At 41.2% G+C, this 19,845-nt stretch overlaps 1 protein-coding gene across 2 annotated transcripts in view; it reads left to right on the top strand.

Annotated features, from left to right (window-relative positions):
* The window catches only part of Chchd3 (coiled-coil-helix-coiled-coil-helix domain containing 3), a 257,801-nt gene that overhangs the window by 41,256 nt on the left and 196,700 nt on the right, over positions 1-19,845 (top strand). For both annotated transcript variants that reach the window (XM_052173400.1, XM_052173401.1), the window contains exon 3: positions 9,130-9,211. In XM_052173400.1, coding sequence (XP_052029360.1) covers positions 9,130-9,211 — 82 coding nt within the window. The remainder of the gene's footprint in view (positions 1-9,129; positions 9,212-19,845) is intronic.

The raw sequence follows: 19,845 nt of genomic DNA, 5'->3' as shown, positions 1-19,845 counted from the left end.
CTTTGTCTCTAATGATGCCTTTCACTCCGTCAGTGAATTTTAAGTCTGCTCCTTAGTTTTTTTCCCTTCTCTTACATGTTTGCCCCCATCCTGGGAGAATTCTCTGAGCTCAGATCTGCACTAACCATTCTCAGACCTGCATTTTCACCCAAGTCTCACATAAGCGCTGAGTTTCAGGTCCAGATACCTAATTGCCCACTGTTCCGTGTAGTGCTTGTTCCATTACTTTTGGTTGAATGTATCTGAATCCGACCTCATTATCTTTGTTTCTCCGAGGATCTCTCCTCTTTATTTAATTGACCATCATGGGTATTAATTCCTCGGCTGTCTGTGCCTCTGCCATCGTTCTCTTTTGTCTCACCATCTCAGGCCATGCTTTTTTGCATGGAGAAAGGTCTTGTATCTTAGACCCACCTCTTGCTCACTTCCAGTCTCCACTGCCAGTGGCTGCCCACCTTCATTCACGTCCCAGGACCAGGGTGCACATCGTCGGGCCCCATCGGTGAGGCTTTGCTTCTGTAGGTTCTGATAGTTCCGGCGGTGCTGCTGTGTGGGGCTCCACGTTGAGAGCCACTCAGTGTCTTATTCATCTTCTACCTTTGTCAGATGAAGTGCCTGCTCCCAGTCTGCCTTCTGCCGTTCCCAGGTTTTACGTATTAAGCCCACCTCTGAGCGGGCTATTTTTTTTTTTTTTGCAGGTCTCTGTCTAGTGTCTGAAGCCCCCACAGTTCAGCATACCCTTCTGCTTTTACTTCTTCCAAACAGATTTTGTTTTCCTTCTTCCTTTTGTATTAATTTAGGACTTGCTCAGGTCCCACCTCCTCAGTGATAGTGTTCCTTGGGATGTTTCCTTTCCAGGAAAGCCCAGCAGCATATTAACCCTATTAATCATCAACCCCTTAATGGTAAGGGCCTAGTTTATGTCTTCATCTCTTAAACCTGAGCATGGGATTGAGCTGAAATAGATGTACTGTGTAGGGAATTTACTTCCCTTGTTTAGATAGATCTAGTGGCTTGATTTGGGGAGGGGACTGAGATCAACTAATGTTAATTAACTCCATCAGTGAACAGAAGACACGGCACAGACATTGAAGCAGACAGGTCTTAGCCAGTACAGTATTACTGAGTACCTGCCCTCCCTTGTGTATAACAAGGTGTTGATGGTTTTGGAGAGTTCTGGATTTTCCATAAGGGAGGGTTCAGGAACAGGAACCTGGTATGGAGAGTTGGCATGCTGGGATTGTTTGGAAGTACTTGGAGAGAGCCATAGTCTTCTCCACACAATGCCTGTGCCTTGCTTTTCATTGAGATGGATGTTCAATTCCACAAACCAGTCTGGGGATATGTGCCTGCCCTTCTGTTTCCTGTTCTCTCTCTCTCTCTCTCTCTCTCTCTCTCTCTCTCTCTCTCTCTCTCTCTGTGGCCTCATCTTGTATACATTTTGCTGTTTGGTACCTGAGAGAATTTCTGTGAATGAATGACATGTCACTTTAAAGAGAACATCTGGCAGCATGTTGTAGCCAGTGATAGACCACTTTGTTCCTTTATGTTCATTTCAGCTAGCTTTCTAGAGCACATGGAGGCTCAAGCTGAAATTCAATCCATCTGTCTTGTGCTTAACGTGGTGACAGAGGAGGGGAGGAGATTGGACACTTGATGGTCTGGGCCCTTATTTCACAGGCGCCACAGCTGTGGCCTGAAGCGGTGTAAGGCTCCAAACACAGTCACGCTAGGGGAAGCTCTGAGCAGACTTGATCTCTAGCTTGCACTTGTTCTGAAGAGTAAACTGGAAATTATTTGAATTAAATGGAAACAGGGTTTGTGTGGTTTTTATACTTCATTTGGGATTGGGGAGTTAATGCTGTTTAATTTATATTTGTATCCCCAGTGAACAAAATATATCCATTTTTGAAACAAACAAAAATTAAGCTATGCATCAAAAAACAATATCCAGGGGTAATTATTATTTTTTAATTTAAATTATAGATCTTATTTTCCTAGAGGCTTTGTGAGATCTTGCAACTATTTTTCAGGATATTAAGACATGAAATACTAGATGTATCTGCTTCTCAATTCTGGTTTTACAAATTGTCTGCTTATGAATGTGAAAACTGTAGGCTATGAATTACAAACTTATCTGTTGCTGTTCAGTTTCTGCAGTCCAGTATTGATGTGGGTTTTCACAAAGACTGGAATGTGGATCTGGTTTGTGAATGCTTATCGTAAAGCAAACAATGAAATGGGGATTATTTGCATATTATGCCATTCAAACTAGAAGCTTAACAAAGGTGTATAAATCCTGTTGAAGGAACAACACTACAAAATAGACTATTAACTTGGCGCCTAAACATTTAGGTTGCCAACTTCTTTGTAATACTGTATCTTCTGATACAATATTTTTGATCATGAATGTGCAGTTAGGAATTAATTCTATCTTCATTAACTTTAATTTTTAGTAGGCACAGTTACCCTGTTGGGCATCTAGACAGGTTGCAGATTTTTGAAGCAATTTTAAGATACATTTCCTGTAACTGGACATTGCATTGTGATGTTAATTGTTGCCAGAACATATTATTTTTGGATGAGTATTTTTGTGTGTTTAAAGAAGTTTGTCTTCCAGGTAGAATGTGTGACAGATGACAAACTGTTACATATTTACTTATCCCCAAGATGAATCCTAGTCATCAAAGCCTGCACCTGTTAGGAGGTGTGGCGAAGGACAAGATTTCCGATGCAGCACATGCCAGCTGCTTAGCTGTGGTATTCTGTGTTGTATTTCATTGCATGGATGCTTCCATTAGTGCTTTTAAAAGTAAGTTCTCTTCATATTAATGAATTTATTGCCATCTTACGATTAATGAGTGTTTCTGTGGAGCTGGAAATGTAATTTGAGTATATCTTTTGCTGCAGGCTGTAGCTCAAGTGTCTAAATCCAGAGAAGGCAGAATCCTCTAAAATTCTGCTTGTGTAAAACAGTAACACATTTTCTCCATATAGTATGGTTTCTTAGCTTCTCTCAGAGTTTACCACAGAAAATAATAGATTTTTTTTTATGACTAGACATGATTTCTAGTAAATTAAAGCCCCAAAGGGAGATGAAGTAGAGGGGTGATCCCAAAGGAACTGGTGTTTTCTAAGTAGCAAGTTTTAGTTTTTATTAAGCAATTCATTAGAGAAAAGAATTATTGTTTCCCCCTTTACTTCCTCAACATACCCCCTCCCAAAAAAACAAACAAACAAACAAACAAAAAAAATCAAGCTGGGCAGTGGTGTCAAGAGGCAAGCAGATCCCTATGAGTTTGAGGCCAGCCTGGTCTACAAAGCAAGTTCTAGGATAGCCAGAGCTACACAGAGAAACCCTGTCTCATTTCCCTAACCCCCAAAAGAAATATTGTAACTGATGTATAAGGGTTAGGTAAAGAAACCATAAAGGTGGGAGAAGTTGCAGATGGCAGTGGCTTGTCCCTTGAGATCTGAGACAATTCTGTAACTCTGGAGTTGTGTTTTCCCATCAATGATGAGTGTGAAGGAAGGGCCTTCCATGTTCCTGTTCACAGTCAGGGGTTGTTGAAAAGGTGTTCTCAGTGCCTCTGTGACAGTCAGCTAGAGCCACTGAGAGCTCCTAAGACCTTGGGGATGAAAACTTCAGAGCTTCTGAGAAGGAGCCTTAGTCAGTGATGCCCTGACTTAGGGAGAAGTCTGGAGCTGAGTCAGCCCCTGGGGCAGCTAGCTGGAGGAGATGACAGAGCCAGAACCGAGCTGGTTTCAAACTCTTCAAGGTCTCACCGGATATAATGAACCTAACTTAACAACCATTCAGAATTGTACTAATGTCACTGCTTTGCCCCCAACCAATCAGAGGTTACCTAATCCTTCTGGAAATTTCCCTAGCCCTGCTTAAAGGGTGTCTCTGAGCCCCTCAAGTGCTGCCATTTTGATGAATGGTTGACCTCTGCATGTTGGTAATTGCTGCAGAATAAATGGTCTTTGCGTTTGCATATTATTTGAGTCTGGGGTCTTCCCTCAGTGATTCTTGGACCCCCAACACCAGTTGGTATAGAAGAGCTACAGTGAATGTGTGCTCTACTTCTCTGAGGGCCGTGACCGTTGTACTCACAGTTCCAAAGACTACTCAGAATTGAGTATGATTAGGTTCACCATTTTGGACTTTCTTACTTGGTGTTAAACACATATTTACAGTTTAGATATTTAGATGAGGAGAGAATTACAGGATTTCCAAAAAGTTATTTGAACTATCCAAAACTTCTTTTTAGTTAAAACAAGTGAGCAAATAAATATTTGTTAGGAATCATGAGCTGTTTTTAATCAAGAATTATTTTCAGGTAAGAGGTTTAAGGTCATACTTGATATAATCAAGCCCCAGCAGTTCTTAGCCTTTTTTTTTTGTTTGTTTGTTTTTGTTTTTGTTTTTTTTTACATTTCATGCTGTGTCCTATTTTCTATAACTATTTGACAGAACATGTTAGTGTTCATAAAAATGCATTCAGTATGGAGAACTTCCAGTGATTTTTGAGACTTTTCAAAGGTATGGGGTACATGTATTTGAAGACAACATCTTTAAGCCATAGTGTTCTAAAGGGAACGTGTGTGTGCATGGGAAGGCCACAGGGCAGCAGTGCTCACTGAACTGAACAGCATGTGCAGAGTTCCGTGGCAGTCTCCTTCAGATGGCCTGTGTGCTTCTCAGACTTCTCATCTCTCAAACCTCACCGGTTTCTAAAGGTCAGCTTGGGAACTGCCAGCACTAGTGGGTGAGGTTGCCTTTCCTTCCTCAGCTTCTCTGAACAGCTGGCCCTGAAACCCTGACCTTTTAGATTAGTAACAGTTGTAGCTCAGAGAATGTTCAGATCTGGAGAGTTGGAGAAGTTTCCAGAAAGGCCATTTTAAATAGCGGGCTCTGAGGGCTGTACTTTTTTCTCCTGGGCACTTGGATCTGAAGTATCAGAAGAAATACATTGTTGCTTTCTGTATTGTATTGATTTAAAAACAAATAACATGAAGCTTAGGTTTGCTCAGGAGCCATTACCACACTGCTCATTTTCTGCCTGTGCTTTGATCTGCTACTGTGGATTCTAAATTCTCTATGCTGGGTCATGAGTTATCTTTTGTCATTTTAAAATCTGGATGCTAGCTTAGGTAATTACTTTTCCTGTTGTGACCTACAGACCAGAAGTTATGAATTTTTTCCTCCCATTTTTTGGAAATAGCTGGGGCGTTATATAGCCATGTTCTGTTGCTTTTACCTACCAGAAGGTCTCTTACCCAGCCCATCACCTGGGCATGCCTTCTAGAGCTTTCTTGTCCATTTTTTTTCTTTTTTTTTTTTTCTGCTAGTATTTTCCTGTATGCATTTCCCCCACCGCTTGTGGCCTGCCTATTTTATGCTACCTTTAATCCATTTGCTCTTGCTCTAGCTTTATCACAGGCCTTAGGGGCTGACTAGAATGGGCAGAGTATTGGGAAAGACATGACCACCCTCCAGTCAGCATTCCCTCCCCTCTCCACAGCACTGTGCCTGCAGTCTTACCTGCATGGCCTTGTCATCCGCCCATGGCCGCCATTCAGTAATACCATTTCCTTTTTGTCCCAGGTGATCACATCACCACTCACTTGGGCCTTTTCCTGGCAGGAAGCTCCAGTGTCACAGACAGGAAATGAGCTCGAGGATGTGTTCTTGCACTCAGGGAAAGGAGGCAGATGCAGAAAGACATGCTGCTTGCTCTAAGACTCCCTTACTGTGGAAGGCGAGATGTTGGGCTCACAGGTGCAGAGAGAGCGCGTCTGGGACAGGAGAGCAGGGAGATGCTGGATGTAGGCTGCTGACTTTCAGCCCTGGACAGACAGAATATGCAACATGGTGACTTTATTTTTTATATATTTTATTTTGAACTTGAGATTTGATAAGACCCAACAATACACCCACGATAAACTGTGGTGGCTAATACAGTAATTTGATTATAGTAATCGTTACATAATTTGTATGATAGTAAATTATCACATTGAGTACATACTTTTTTTTTGCCTATTAGACCCCAATAATTTGAAAAATAACTTAATAAACCAAAAAGACATGAGACTTTTTCTTACCTTACATGGAAAACTGATCTCAGTGACTTGTTTAGGCTTAACCTACTGAGGTCTTCCAGAGGCCTAATTTTATTTGACCAGTTGGGTGTTGATAGAGAATCCTAGTGAACCTTACCTGAGAAAAAGTGTTCTATTGTGATTTGAACTCAGGCATGGCTGCATCTCTAGATGATTGACAACATGTTGCTCACCCTGGCCTGCCAGACTTCAGGATAGGTTTTGATCAGGTAGTACTAATTATGTGTGTTTCTGGTGGAGCTATGTCCAACCTGAGAGGATTGTCTCACATGCAGAGCTTTTCTGAGAAGTTGGCCATGCTGATACCCTGTAATGGTGCCTAGTTTAGAACTGTAGGTCTGGCAGGTCCCTCCACAAGGCTGGTAATTGGATGAGGAAGTCAGAATGAGAGATTAATTATTTGCTTATTCACAGTCTAGCTTATAGAAAGACAGACTTAGACTCCCTTTTGAGCTTTTTGCTGCTTGCAGTTTCTCTGTTGTTATTTTTATTATTCAGAAACCTTAAGAAAAACACAACCTTGAGATTTACCCAGATGCAAGAGTCATTGTCTGTTGTAACACAATTTTCTGGTTTGTATGTGATCTTCGACCTTTAATAAATCAAGGCTGTCTTTTTCATGACATCACTCCAAAAGAGAGAAAAAAAGAACAGAAACAGCCTAGTGTTGGCAAAGACCCTTAGAGAGGAATCTCAGAAGAAAGCATTTCTTTCTTCAGCTGCATGGCTCCTGGCTTTTCCAGCATGTAGGGTTAGCCAGGATGCCACTGTCCTCTGTCTGTGTCCATGTTTTATATTACTTACTCCTTACTGCTATTATTTATCATTTAAAGTGAGCACTGCAATTGTTTTAGTTTATTTATAGAATTGTATGCAACCATCAAGTATTATAATTTAGAACAATTTCAGTCTTATAAAGTAAGGCAGCAGCAGGATTGTGAGTTTGAGGCCAGGTTAGTAATGATCTGTTTTTTAAAAAACCCAAGAGGAACTAGTATACACCACCTCACCCCAAACACATAAACCAAACCAAACCAATCAGCCAATCAAACAGATGGACAAAAGACACCGAAAGGTGCATGTGTACACACATTCACACATATCACCGTCCCCAAGAGCAGTGGAAGGAAGGTAACTGGCTGCCTGTCTTTTTCTTTCTTCACTTTCTCCATCTAGGCATCCTCCACAAAGCATACTCGCTCGCATACCTGGGCGCACTAACGCTCGAAGCATGCAGTCTACAGCAATATGTAACCTTTTGTCTCGGAGTTCCTCCCCATACACCTTTGTTGTAGCATGTACCCTTTTTATATAATTACATTAATGGATGTGCCATATTTTGGTTACCTGTTTATTAGCTGATTTGCATTTAGATGGTCTCCCCCTTGGGCTATTATAAATAATGACATACATTTTCATAAATAAGCGTTTGTATGAGTAAATACTTTCAGTTCTCTTGAGTGTATGCAGGACCTGAGAGCTCAACTCTTGGATATCATTTAGGACTTTGGGAAACTGCCAACTTGTTTGTCCTGGCAGAGGTGTCATTCATACTCCCTAGTGATGCCATTTATGTCCCTACCAGTAATGTGTGAGGGTTGGCTTCCTCGTGTCACCGCTTCTCACTGCCTTTTTCATTTCAGGGAATCTGTGTATCACTACGTATCAAGTGGCATTTCACTGTGTTTTGGCTTGCATATTCCCAATGACTGATGTTGAACAGTTTCGGTGTGCTTTCGCCTTTTGCTTATCTTCTTTTAAACAATGCCTGTTTATATTCTTTAGTAGTTTTTATTGGTGTTATCTTTTCTCATTTGGCTATGAGCTATTTATATATTATAGTCTCTAGCTACAAGTCTCCTTGTAAGCTCTGATTGGCTACCCCCCACTCTCATTCTCTGACTCCTCTTTTCTCTCCTGATGATGCTCTTTGATGCTGCCATTGCTTCCATACAGGCTATAAGTGAGGGGAAACAGCCTCAAGCCTTTTATGTACCATCATGGATGGTTATTGCTTAGAGTCTGTGCCTATTTTTAAAAGGTTTTTGTTTCATATTATAAGTCAGTTTTTGCATATGTCTGAGACAAGGTGCACATCTTTTATGTCTGGTTCACCAAATAATGTATACAGATTATCTGATATTCCATCCAAGAAGTAGAACTATTAGGAATAACATTAGGTCCTCTGTTTCCTTAAATCCTCCTGATGGTTCTGGTGCTTTCTGCTGATAATTTTAGTAGTTTTCTAATGAGGAAGAGATGGTTTTTACTTATTTCTTATGAAAAGCTCTTAAAGTAGTCTGTAAAATGTATCCATTATTTACTGTTATAGCTGTAAGAATCTTTACAAGACATATTGTATACAGTCTTTTAATTGGAAAGGCCAGATGTTGCCAATGAAGTCTCCAGGTACTTAGGAAGCTCCAGCTGTGTGCTCAGTACTGTTCCATGTTTCTCTCCAGTTGTTGGCACTTGAATTTGAGTGACACATATCCCAGAAAATATGGTTTCTAAATACCCATTAATCATAAATACCCTTATCATAAATTATGGAAGAATAAATATAAATACAAATATTCCATGCTCTGTAATACATATCTGTGTTACTTACTTAATTATTGAATTGAAAAGCTTTTAGCACCACTTTCATCCCTAAAGTACTTGACCATCTGACCTCCTTTTACAGATATTGTCAGACTTTAATGTTAGGACATCATTTTAAAGACCTTCAGTTAATGGCTTAGACCCCTGTTGGGCAGTAAGCAGTTTCTTGAGTTTATTATAAATTTTGGTAGGTGTGGGAATTTCTGAGTCACCAGGGGACTCTTGATTCAGTTACTCTTCACATGCACTAATTGGCCCTTTCTACAGTGCTCAGGGACTTCTGAGGGGACACTGGCCACCTGGCACAACTTTGCCCATTGAGATGGAGCTTGGCTGTCTCTTCTTGCTTTTGTTTTAGCAAGCCACTTCTTTCATCTTCTACTTTTGTGTTAATTGTAGCTTCTGATGAAGAATTGAAAAGAAGAGTAGCCGAGGAGCTGGCATTGGAGCAAGCCAAAAAGGAGTCAGAACAGCAGAGACGGTGAGTCCCATGCAAGTTCAGCAGGTTTGCCTGGTCTTGTGAGATGTAGCATGCTTAAGGAAGATTTATCGATTTTATGTGGATGATGCCTTGCTTGCATGTAGGTCTGTGCACTTTCTGTGTTCCTGCTACCTGTGGAGGTCACAACAGAGCATTGGATTCTCTGAGAGTAGAGACAGTTGTGAGTCACCACATGGGTCCCCTGCAAGAACAGCAAATGCTCTTTAACTGGTGATTTAAAACAAAACAAACACAACAAAACAACAAAAACAATAACAAAATCACTTTTCTTTGTATGGCAGGATTCTAAATATGCTGAACATAGACACTTGGCTCTTCTGCTTTGGGATTGTGGTTGGTAGAGCCCTAAATTGTTCATGTCTTTAAAGAATTAGTGTTGTATGAGCTTTATTTTTTTCAACTTAATGGAAATTAGTTTCTGAGGATTCCCTAGGAATATCTAAATCTCTGAATATGTTTAAGATTAGAAATTCAATTGCCCATTACTCTATATTAAAATAGATAACTATTATAGGTAATGATGAATATCTTATGTCACACATAAGGCTTGAATTAACAAATAGCACTAATTAGTAATGTACCAACTTAAAAAATTGATGCCATAGAAATTTGCATAGTTAAAAATGAAAGTCCTCTATAATTCTGTCTTGCACCACTTTTTCATATTTTGTTCTAGACTTTTTCATATGTAGACACTCCCATTTTGTTGCTGCCAATATTAACACTATAAAAAGTAGGTAAAAACAAAAATGCTCATTGAAGTAATAGAGTTAAACCCTGGAAGCAGTTCAATATCATCCTGGCAGAAGTGAAGTCTGAATCGTGTACAGGCCTTCAGTGGAACAGTAGACAGTCACATAGATCCGTGTGTGCTTTTTCAAATAATTTTCAAGAGTCATAGACTGGTGGGAGCTGGGGAGAGAAGCAGTATGTATAAAACCACAGATAATATATATATACATTTATTTTGAGAAGGTGTTACATTTTAAAGATCTAAAGTATGTACATAGAAATGTACGAATACATTTTAACGCAAGGTAAAGAGTCAAGTGCTGCTTCCTGCTTGCGCAGGTTCTGAAAGCTGCAGAGCATAGACCACTGCGGTCATGTGGTGTCTTTCCACTGCGAGCAGTAGGTACCTGCCTAGACAGAGGAAGAGCTTAGACTCTACTGTAATTCATTTGACAAGGTAGTAGAAGGAAGCTTTGGATTGGATTGGAGTCCTTATTGGCCATAGGACCTTCGATTTGAAATTTTTGTCCTTCATGCTCCAGCTGATGAGTTTGAATTCACAGTGTATCCATACAACATACAGAAAAAGAATAGAAGCTGCCATTATGTCCATCTTGTTTTAAGGACGTAGATAAAGCATTATCTTGTAAAATATTGAGATATGATTTAACACTTCCAGAAGATTGTGTGTGTGTGTGTGTGTCTTTATAGTGACTTCCTATGAAACATTTTATAATAATTATTTAATTACTTTAGGTTGATGGGGTGTATATAATTAGTGCAGTTTAAATAGTAAAAATATTCACATCAGTTTTATTAAGAAGTAAAAGCAGCATGTTATGATAGCATTTTTTTAATATCTTGAAATTATATTTTCTTTAAATAAATTTTATTTTCATAAGGATTAGGGGGAATTCATGTTTACTTTGCTAACTGTATTTCAGGAGTTCTTTATTATCACGTGGTTCAGGCTTTTTCTTTGAGTAATTCACCATGGTAGTTTGTGTGCCTACCCCGTCTTGGAGTGTGAGGGCCCCTCCATACCTCATATGTTTGTAGTTTAATTCCCTTAATGAATTGACTCCATGTGCTCTGCTCTGGCCATGAAAGGAAAGGGGCTGCTGAGATGAATGAGTGGGAGTGTGAGGGCCCCTCCATACCTCAGGTGAGATGGTGTTGGCACCTAGCTGTAACTTGGACAAATAACTATTGATAAAGGGTTTTTTTCTGTCACCTTTTCAGGGAACAGAGGGTAGAACAGCTGTTGTATTATTATTTTTTTCTTAAAAAAATGTTTTGTTTGAAGCTTTCTTTACAACAACCTCCCCCAGCTGTCAAATCTTGGCCAAAAGTGTGTGTGGTATATGACACTTGGACAAATCAATAGCTTTTCCCACCTACTTTCTTTTTTCTTTTTTTTCTTTTCTTTTCTTTCTTTTTTTTTTTTTTTTTTTTTTTTTTTTTTTTTTTTTTTTTGCTTCACCAGAGAAGAGACTTTAGCACAAGCACTAAGAAAGATTTCTGTTCAGTCTTCTAAAGCCATCTTGGAGTGACAGAACATTTATGCATTGGCGTGCATGTTGCCTGAGTTTGAGTAAAGGCTTGTTGTAAGCGTTTCTTTAGAATGTTTCTTCATGCTCTTATATTGTCACCTGCACATGAGTTTTTCTTTTTCCTCAAATGCACACAGAACTGTCTACTAGTTCTTAAGAGGATGAGACCTAAACAAAGATACAGACAAACAAGTTCATTTCAAATACATTTGTTTGAGGACATTGGAATTTCCACAGTGGTATTTTTCTTTATAGAACTTTGATAACTACATATACTAGTTCTAAATTGATGCAGAGTATTGAATGTTCTAATGACCTGTGCAAGTATCGAATGTTCTAATGACATGTAAACACTGTAACAGTCAACCATGTTGTACCCTGCTCTCTTCTCAAGTGTTCCCTGTTTCTGAGAGGTGAAAATGGTCAACTTTTTTTTAAGTACAACCTTTTCCTTGAGCAAATTTTAAAGCTCATTCAGAACCAGAGACAAGTGCAGGCACACCCACTTGTGTCTGTGCTGTCAGGTGCTGAGCTGTGAGGAGAAGCAGGAAAGATTTACCAGGCTGGTGAACTTTGCAGCAGAGTTGTCTTCTGTCAGGACAGCTTAACTCAGAATCTTATTTCAGGAAATTTCTTTGGACCAAAAGATCAAATCTTAACTGTGGTTAACTTAGGAAGCCTGATAGTTCAAAAAGGAAGAGAGAAGAACCACTAGCTAGGAAAAGTGGAACTGGCTAAGACTGCAGGAGAAAGGAAGCCATCTCTAGCAGGAGATACAGAAGAGGGCTCCTTAAAGGGAAGTGGGTGGTGGAATCTCCCCAAATTAAAGATGCCATTGATTTCCAGATGTACCACTGAGAAAAGAAAATGGCTGCAAATTATGATACAATGTTTCAGCTCTTAGAATTTCTTATTAAAATAACTCACTAAGACTAATTTTGAAAAAAAAGTGCTGCCTGTATATTCATGAGCAAAATAAACTGGTTAAGGTGAAGGTTCTCAACTGGGGTAATTTTGGTCTCCAGGGGACATTTTTGTCAAATCTTATCTAGTAGATGGTACCCAAGATGCTGCTAAAGATCATGTCATTCATAAGACAGGCTCTTTGCTACCTTCTGTCCCAACAAAAAGCATCGTCTGGCTAAAATGCCAGTTGTGCCAGCAGTGAGATCCCAGGGCTAAAGCCTGTTTCAGGCCTTTGCACACACTGGGCTTCCCTCGTTCAGTTCACTTGCTCAGTCGTGCTCAGTTTTCCCACATAGTATCGTATTCAGCATCTTCAAAACTTTGGCGACATAGCATTCCTTACTCCACTGCCACTTCTGGGATTTATCCAAGTTGCTGACACCACTTCTGTAAATTTTGATGCTCTGTGCAGGCGATGACACCCAAGGCAGGACTGCCTCTCTGCAGTCAGGAGGTACTTGAGGCATGTGAAAGTGTGGAAAAATATGTGTTGGTAAAATCAGCCCATCTGCACGCCAGACCATGGGATCCATCAGATTGTATGGCACCTTGGCAGGCTTGCCCTGCCTTCCTCCCAGAGCAGATGCCCTTTCTCTGCTGTTCTGACTAGTCATGGCACACACATTTAGACAAAGTCATGTAAGCCAAAGAGACTTCTTCTAGCCACTCAGAATTTACCCCACTTCTTTTAGGTTCTTAAGTCTTCTTAAAGGTTCTGTTCCTTTATGTTGGCTTTATGCTAGCTTTCCCCATGAGGCATTTCTTGTTAGTACTGTAGTGACAGCAGAGCTGAGTACAAGTTTTGCAGCAACCTGTGTTATATTCTAATTAAAAACCAAATCCAAACAACCGCATCTGTACATGGACTTTCCGTTTGCTGTACTGTGCATCTGTGGGGCACTGGGATGGTTTTCTGAGCATGCTCCCACATTACAGATTATGAGCTTCTGTGCTTAACTTCTTTTGTCTAATTTGCTCATTAAAACATCTAATAGATGAAACAGTCATTTGGCCTGCTGCTGAGGGTCCAGAGGAGCCAGCCTGTTTTACTGGGACAGTCTGCTGTGTATGTAGGATGAAGTTGGCCATATTGCTTTGGCAGCTACAGCAGGCCAATGTCACAAGGATACAATACACTATGGTACAGTTTGAACATAGTCTTTTAAAAATGTGATTTACTTCTCCCCTTGTCCTGCCTCCAAAAGGCAATCTCTGACAGCAAGAAAAATGTGAGTACTTCTGACCTTTGACCCTTGGCATTTGAATTTCACCTCTTTACCTATAAAGGCAAGTGAGAATGTTTTAGTTTTAATAACTTTCTTTCAGGAAATCAGAAAGGAAAAAGGAGTAGCTACCCAGTTGTGTAGCTAGCTGTTTGTCACCTGAGCAAGTTTCCACTTGCTATTTTTAAATGGATTAGGTCCATTGAGTCTTAATTTAATTAAATAAATTATTCATAAATTTTATCAGCTGTCTCCTTGAAAGCATAGCATAATTCACTTATTTGTTATAGATGCCAGAAATAGGATTTAAAACATTCTTGTATCTCTTAGTTCATTGTGGTAGTGAAACTTGTGGTAATGTTACCTTCTGTCTAAATCCATTCTGTTTAATAAATTTTTGATGTTATTATTAGATACATTCAGCCTTTGGAGGAAAAAGGTAAACTATGGGTGAGGGAAAAGCTGGCCGGACAGTTTTGTGTGTTATGGCCATGTTTAAACTATGTAAGTAGTCATGTACTGCAGTATTGTGTCTCTAACCTAGAGAATGCTCACAGACATAACAACTGTCTTTCTGGAAGAGACAGTGCCATGGCTTGAGTATGGTTTGTCCCCCATGTGTTCCTGTGCTGGAGACTTGGCTTCCGATGTTGTAAGATAGGAGGTGATAGAAGCTTTGAGAGGGATCTAGAAAAATACATGTGCATAGGGTGGGACAGCAGGGAAGTACTGCCCCTCATCCCTTTCAGAATGGCTAAGGTAGTCTCATAGGACTCCTGGTGGCTTGCAGGAGTGACCTCACTGTTTCATGTATGTTCTCTCTGAGAGGCTGTCAACAGTAGCTTCAGTGGAGGTTAAGTTGGGTGCAGTGGCCATGCAGCTCCAGAACTGTGAGCCAACATTGCATCTTTTCTTAGTAAAGTGGGCTTGCCTCAGATTTTTTTATATTAGTGAAAAGTTACTAATATGTTTATATCTTATATTAAGATAAAACAAAAATTAAATTGTATCTTTATAATTTGACATGACCCAATGACTACAAATTTTTATTTTAATTTAGTTTAATATTAATACTCTTTCTATTATACACAAGTTATAAGATTATAAAAACTACAACTTCAACTTATATGCAGTTTATAGATATGTAGTAAGTTAAAGACAAGAAGAAGCTCTGAGGGCTGTTGAGGACTGTTGAGGACTAGTACCTATCAAGACCTGCCATAAAAAGAGTTTGGGTGTAACCTTAAGCAGTCAGTTTGTAGCAAGTAGTTTTTCATGTCATTCACACTGCATGGACAGATGAATTTTGAGTTTACAGGTATTTGAAGGAACAGTTGTTACTGTTCAGTGCCTCAATGTAGGCCTGGGCTGGTACAGCAGCTCTTGTGCTGTGTCCCCTGGGTCTGGCCACTTTGAGGATGTGGATAGTTTGTTAGCCATGGAGCCCCCTTTGCGCACAGTGCTGGATCCTCCTGGGCATAGAAGCTGCTCCTGGGGATCACTGCTCATCTCAGTCTCATCGTTACCTGCTTTTTCCTTCCCTGCACTGCTGTACGTTTATCCTGACACTTTTCCACTCTGCTCAAGGTAGGCACTGCTTTCCGAGCCATAGGTGCTCCTGTCCCAGTGTCAGAGAGTCTGAGAAGGACTCCCGCGGACTGCTCATGTTCTGGCTGGGCTCTGGGCCAGTTGCTGCTGCTGTCTTCTCTTCACTGCCACTCTTGTTTTTAATAGACAGCTGCCTCCCCACAGTTATAGGCGGGTAGCTAGTCCACTCTTGAGCCTATGCATATCTCTTCATTTTGTCCAAACTCCGTTTCTCTTCTGGTGCTGCTCCTCTGCTGAGGAATCCTGCTCTGAGCCCCACTGCAGAAGCTGTTTTCACATGGTAAGAATCTCGCAGCCAATCAAGCATGCCATCACAGTCTGTACCGTTCCTACTTGTAATTGCAGCCGTGATGTTCAGCCACGTATTATTCAGATGTTTCTCTTGACAGTAATTACAGCATTTTCTCCCATGTAGCATAGTGCTTGAAGTAATTTTTGCTGAAACTGGTTTCTCTGTGGAAGTGTCTGGGAAATCATCGCTCAGTGTTTGTTCTATTGTCGTTCATGTCAAAGCTTCTCCATTACGTGGAACAGTCCAGGTTTTCCATCGTTGGATGGGAGAGGGAGTAGTACGGTACTCTGTTTCTTACTCATGTCTTCTCTGTTAATGCTTACCTAAAGCTTTGTTACTTTTATCAAAATAGGTGGGGGAGATAGTGCAGCAGAGCCAGTGAGCACTGGCTTTCGACCAGCTCGCTCAGGTCACTGCTGAGGTGAAGGCAGCCGATGCAGCCACTGCCGGCGATGCAGGCTGATGCAGGTGATACAGGCCAATGCAGCCAATGTCAGCGATGCAAGTGATGCAGATCGATGCAGGCGATGTAGGCCGATGCAGGTGATACAGGCCAATGCAGCCAATGTCAGCGATGCAAGTGATGCAGATCGATGCAGGCGATGCAGGCCAATGCAGGTGATGCAGATCGATGCAGGTGATGTAGGTCAATGCAGTTGATACAGATTGATGCAGGCCGATGCAGGCTGTTGCAGGCTGGCTGTAGCAAGTGAGGTGAGCTCTGTCTTCTCTTTTCCCTCAGTTCTTCTTTCTTCAGAATGAGGCGTCTTCGTTTTTGCAGGTCTGGTGCGTTGTTCAGGAAACACATTTACAGTACGAAGAACAAACATGTTCCTAACCAAAGAGCATTTGCTGGTAGACTCATCCCTCTCTAGTTTTAGAAGGTGGTTGAGCTGTAGCCTGATGTCTTGTTTCTTTAAGTCTAGAAGTCCGTCTTTGCAGGCAGTGTCTACATAAGCTGGGCCTAGCCCTGTGGATTGATCTCAGCGCTGAGCCGTGAGCCGTCTGCTGGGCCTGCTGGTGATACTGGGTTAGAAGTGTCAAACAGTTTGACATCTTCTCTGTTTACTCTAGAGAGATGTTCGGAGGGGGCCACACTTCCTCCTTTCCTCCCCTGAGGTTTTTTTGTGAGCTGATAGGAGTTCAGGTGGCAGAGCTATAAGGCGGTTTCACTCACCGTAGGCTCACCTTCTTAAACACTGGCTACTTTTCCTAGCTTAAGTCATGGCTGCTTCCCTCATCTCATCCCTGTCTAGACTGTAGGTCACTTCTCTGTGCTGGGTTGTGTAGATTCCTTTAGTAAGGGTGGCACTTTCTTGTTAGTTCTTTAACTTAATATCATGACTGTTTTCTAAATAGCATAGTGGAGAATATGCTGAAGGAGCCAGTCCCCTGCTTTGTGAGCTTGAGAGATGAGGATGCCCTCTGGTCAGAGGTGCCCACGTACCTGGTAGTGTGCTGTGTGTGGAGCATTGTGCCTGTGTGGAGTGGAGGGCCACTTCTCAGGAGCAGGACTGTGTGATCTTTATTTTCAGCAGCAGTAGGCAAGCAGAAATCATCTTGCATTCATTTCTCCTCTGTATTCATCCTTAGACTTTGGGGAGCCCCGCCCCCCCCCCAAAAAAAAGACCCAGGAAATGAGAAAATGGCTTGCTGTTGTGTGCTGGTTGACGCTTGCTGTGCTGGACTCTGGCTTGTGGTGCCCATCTCCACTATGTGCTTGCCCTTCCGGTCAAAGCTGTCACCACTTAGAAAGTTAGCTGCTGGGGCAATTTGCCTTTGAAATGAGAATATTGAATCCCTCCATCGAAGTATGTGTAGCTTCCATGAGAGCAATTTATTAGTTTACACTATTTAGACTTGCTTCCTTCTCCGTAAACTATCTAGAGCCTCCAGGCTTCAGCTATTTCATTTGGAGAGTTTTTCAATTTGCCTCATTAAAATGGTTTTAGTGTGATTTTAGTGTCAAGTATAAAGTAGAAAAATGAAAGTTAGCCATGTAAATATTTCAACTAACAAGTTAAAATCAGGTTCCAATGTGAATTCTCAAAACATATTGTTTAGAGCTCCCATTGCCTAGCTCCCATTTTGTGAATGTTGATTCTATCAAAACAAAAGTCTCTTCAAAACCAAGAATTTACATTTCCTTGTCTCCTTGGTGGGGTTGATGGATTAAAACCAAACCACATCAAAACAGTACCAAAAAAAAAAAAAGTCACTGAAACCACCAATTTAATGTGAGAAATGTCTATTCATTAAAAAACCATTATCTAACTGAGTTTCTGTGACTCTTTTATTATTTCTGTAGAACCAAATTGCTTTGACTAAGAAAGGTCATTTCTCAAAGTACTGAAGACATAGATAATATTGGATTGTAGAAAGACTACCAAGGAAATACGCCTCATCTTCACGGCCATGCTCTCCTCCCATAAAACCACTGAGTCTTATCCCAGGGGATGCAGTCTGTGTTTAAAGGAAACGCGCATGGCATTATATAACCAGCTATTCTTCTACCCAGGCGATAGAGATCTCAAGGAGATTTCAATTTGGATAATAAACACTATTTAACAATAGGTCCCCAGACAGACATGGCAGTTGATGCCTACCTATAATCTTAGTACTGGAGGCATGAGGACTACAAATTCAAGGCTAGGTACTGCACAGTTAGACTGCATTTCTGAACAGACAGGCAAGCAAGACACTCACTAGTCATGTGGCTTAGTGCTCACAGTCTGAGACACTGCTTATCCAAACACTTTGTACACCTGTTGATCACTTTGTCCTGTATCCCTGTAGGCTGCTTCCAACAGGCTGGTCTCCTCCTCCCTTTGTGGGTGAAATGACTGAGGCATGGAGTTCGCTTGCTCAGGAGCCAAGTTGCCTGCCAGAGGGGCAGGAGTTGACCTGCAGCCCTTCCTTACTGCACTGGGCTGCGTTGTAGATGCTGGGTTGGCTTCTGGCCCCACAGGGATGCTTCCTTTGATGTTTCTGTTTCCATGTTCCACCTGTGGGCTTCCTCTGAGGATGTTTTATACTGTGCAGGATTTAGCATGGTCACCTCTGGTGATTATAGAGCTCAGGAACTAAGGGTTTTACTTCTAAAAGATTTGTAAAGAGGAGGACTTTTTTAGTGTTTTTGTTTTTTTAATTCATGTGACTATATTTTGAAATGAAACTGTCAAAATACTGTCAGAGTGGGTAAAGATTAATATTTCTGTAGATTTTGTTGGAAATTGTGCATTTCTTTATAAATATATCTGTCAACTGTGCAATTCTGTTTTAATAGAACTAAAGAAGCCCTTATCCAAGTGAGTCTTTGTAGCTTCAGGTTTGTCTTAGCAAGCTCTTTCTTTCAGCTGATGAAAATATGAATAATGTTAGTTTAACAAAAAGCATTTGATTACTAATTATTCTTGATTCCTTTCCCCTGCTTTATGTCCTTGCATCTTCCTAATTAACTGAGCCCGGAACCATGCGCCTTCCAGTCCACGACAGTCCACCTCTCACCATGTTCGTCCTGCCTGGTACTCACTGTGTGGGGACTTTATTCTCTTTCTTCATGGGACTTTGAAGTTGCTACAGCACATAGGCTCCTGTCATTGAGCGGTAGAGGGTGGCCATGTTGCTTTTATACCCACAGCTACCTTTCATGAAGAACTGTCCTCATGAGGGCAGTGCTCATTTCTTACCCACCATTTCTTACTTTCATGGTCACTTTAGGGAGTCACTTGGCACTGCCTCTCTTCTTCCCTCCCTTCCCATCCCCCCTTTCCTACCCCTTTCCCTTTCTTCTCCCTCCTTCTTTGCAAAGTAGTTTTTAAAATGTAGTTTTAATCTTGTTTGTGTCTTTGATTAAAACATTTCTAATGGTTTTTTAATTAGCATCTAGCCCGAGCCCTAGCCCTTTGCTTTGGCATTTCGGCTCAGCCTGCCTTCCTTCATCCAGGGCTTCTCTGCCCTCTCCTTGAACACTCCAGCCTCGCCTGATGCCAGTCTAGTGTGTGCCCACAACTCATTGCTCAGAATACTTGGAGCCCATGTTTTGCACGGAGGGTCCCTCTTACTATTCTCCACTGCAGAGAGGCTTGAGGCGGCACTGTCTGAAGTAACCGTTGCTGCCCTCCTCCTTAGGCCCCCGGGGTTTGCTTCACGTTTCTTGCAGCACTCTGCCTGTTTATTGTGTATGTGGACAAAACTCATCATCTGTCATTCAGTAGATATCAAACAATATTTGCTAAC

Source organism: Apodemus sylvaticus, chromosome 2, assembly GCF_947179515.1.
Source record: "Apodemus sylvaticus chromosome 2, mApoSyl1.1, whole genome shotgun sequence".
Taxonomy (NCBI): domain Eukaryota; kingdom Metazoa; phylum Chordata; class Mammalia; order Rodentia; family Muridae; genus Apodemus; species Apodemus sylvaticus.
This window is presented reverse-complemented; position numbering and strand designations above follow the sequence as displayed.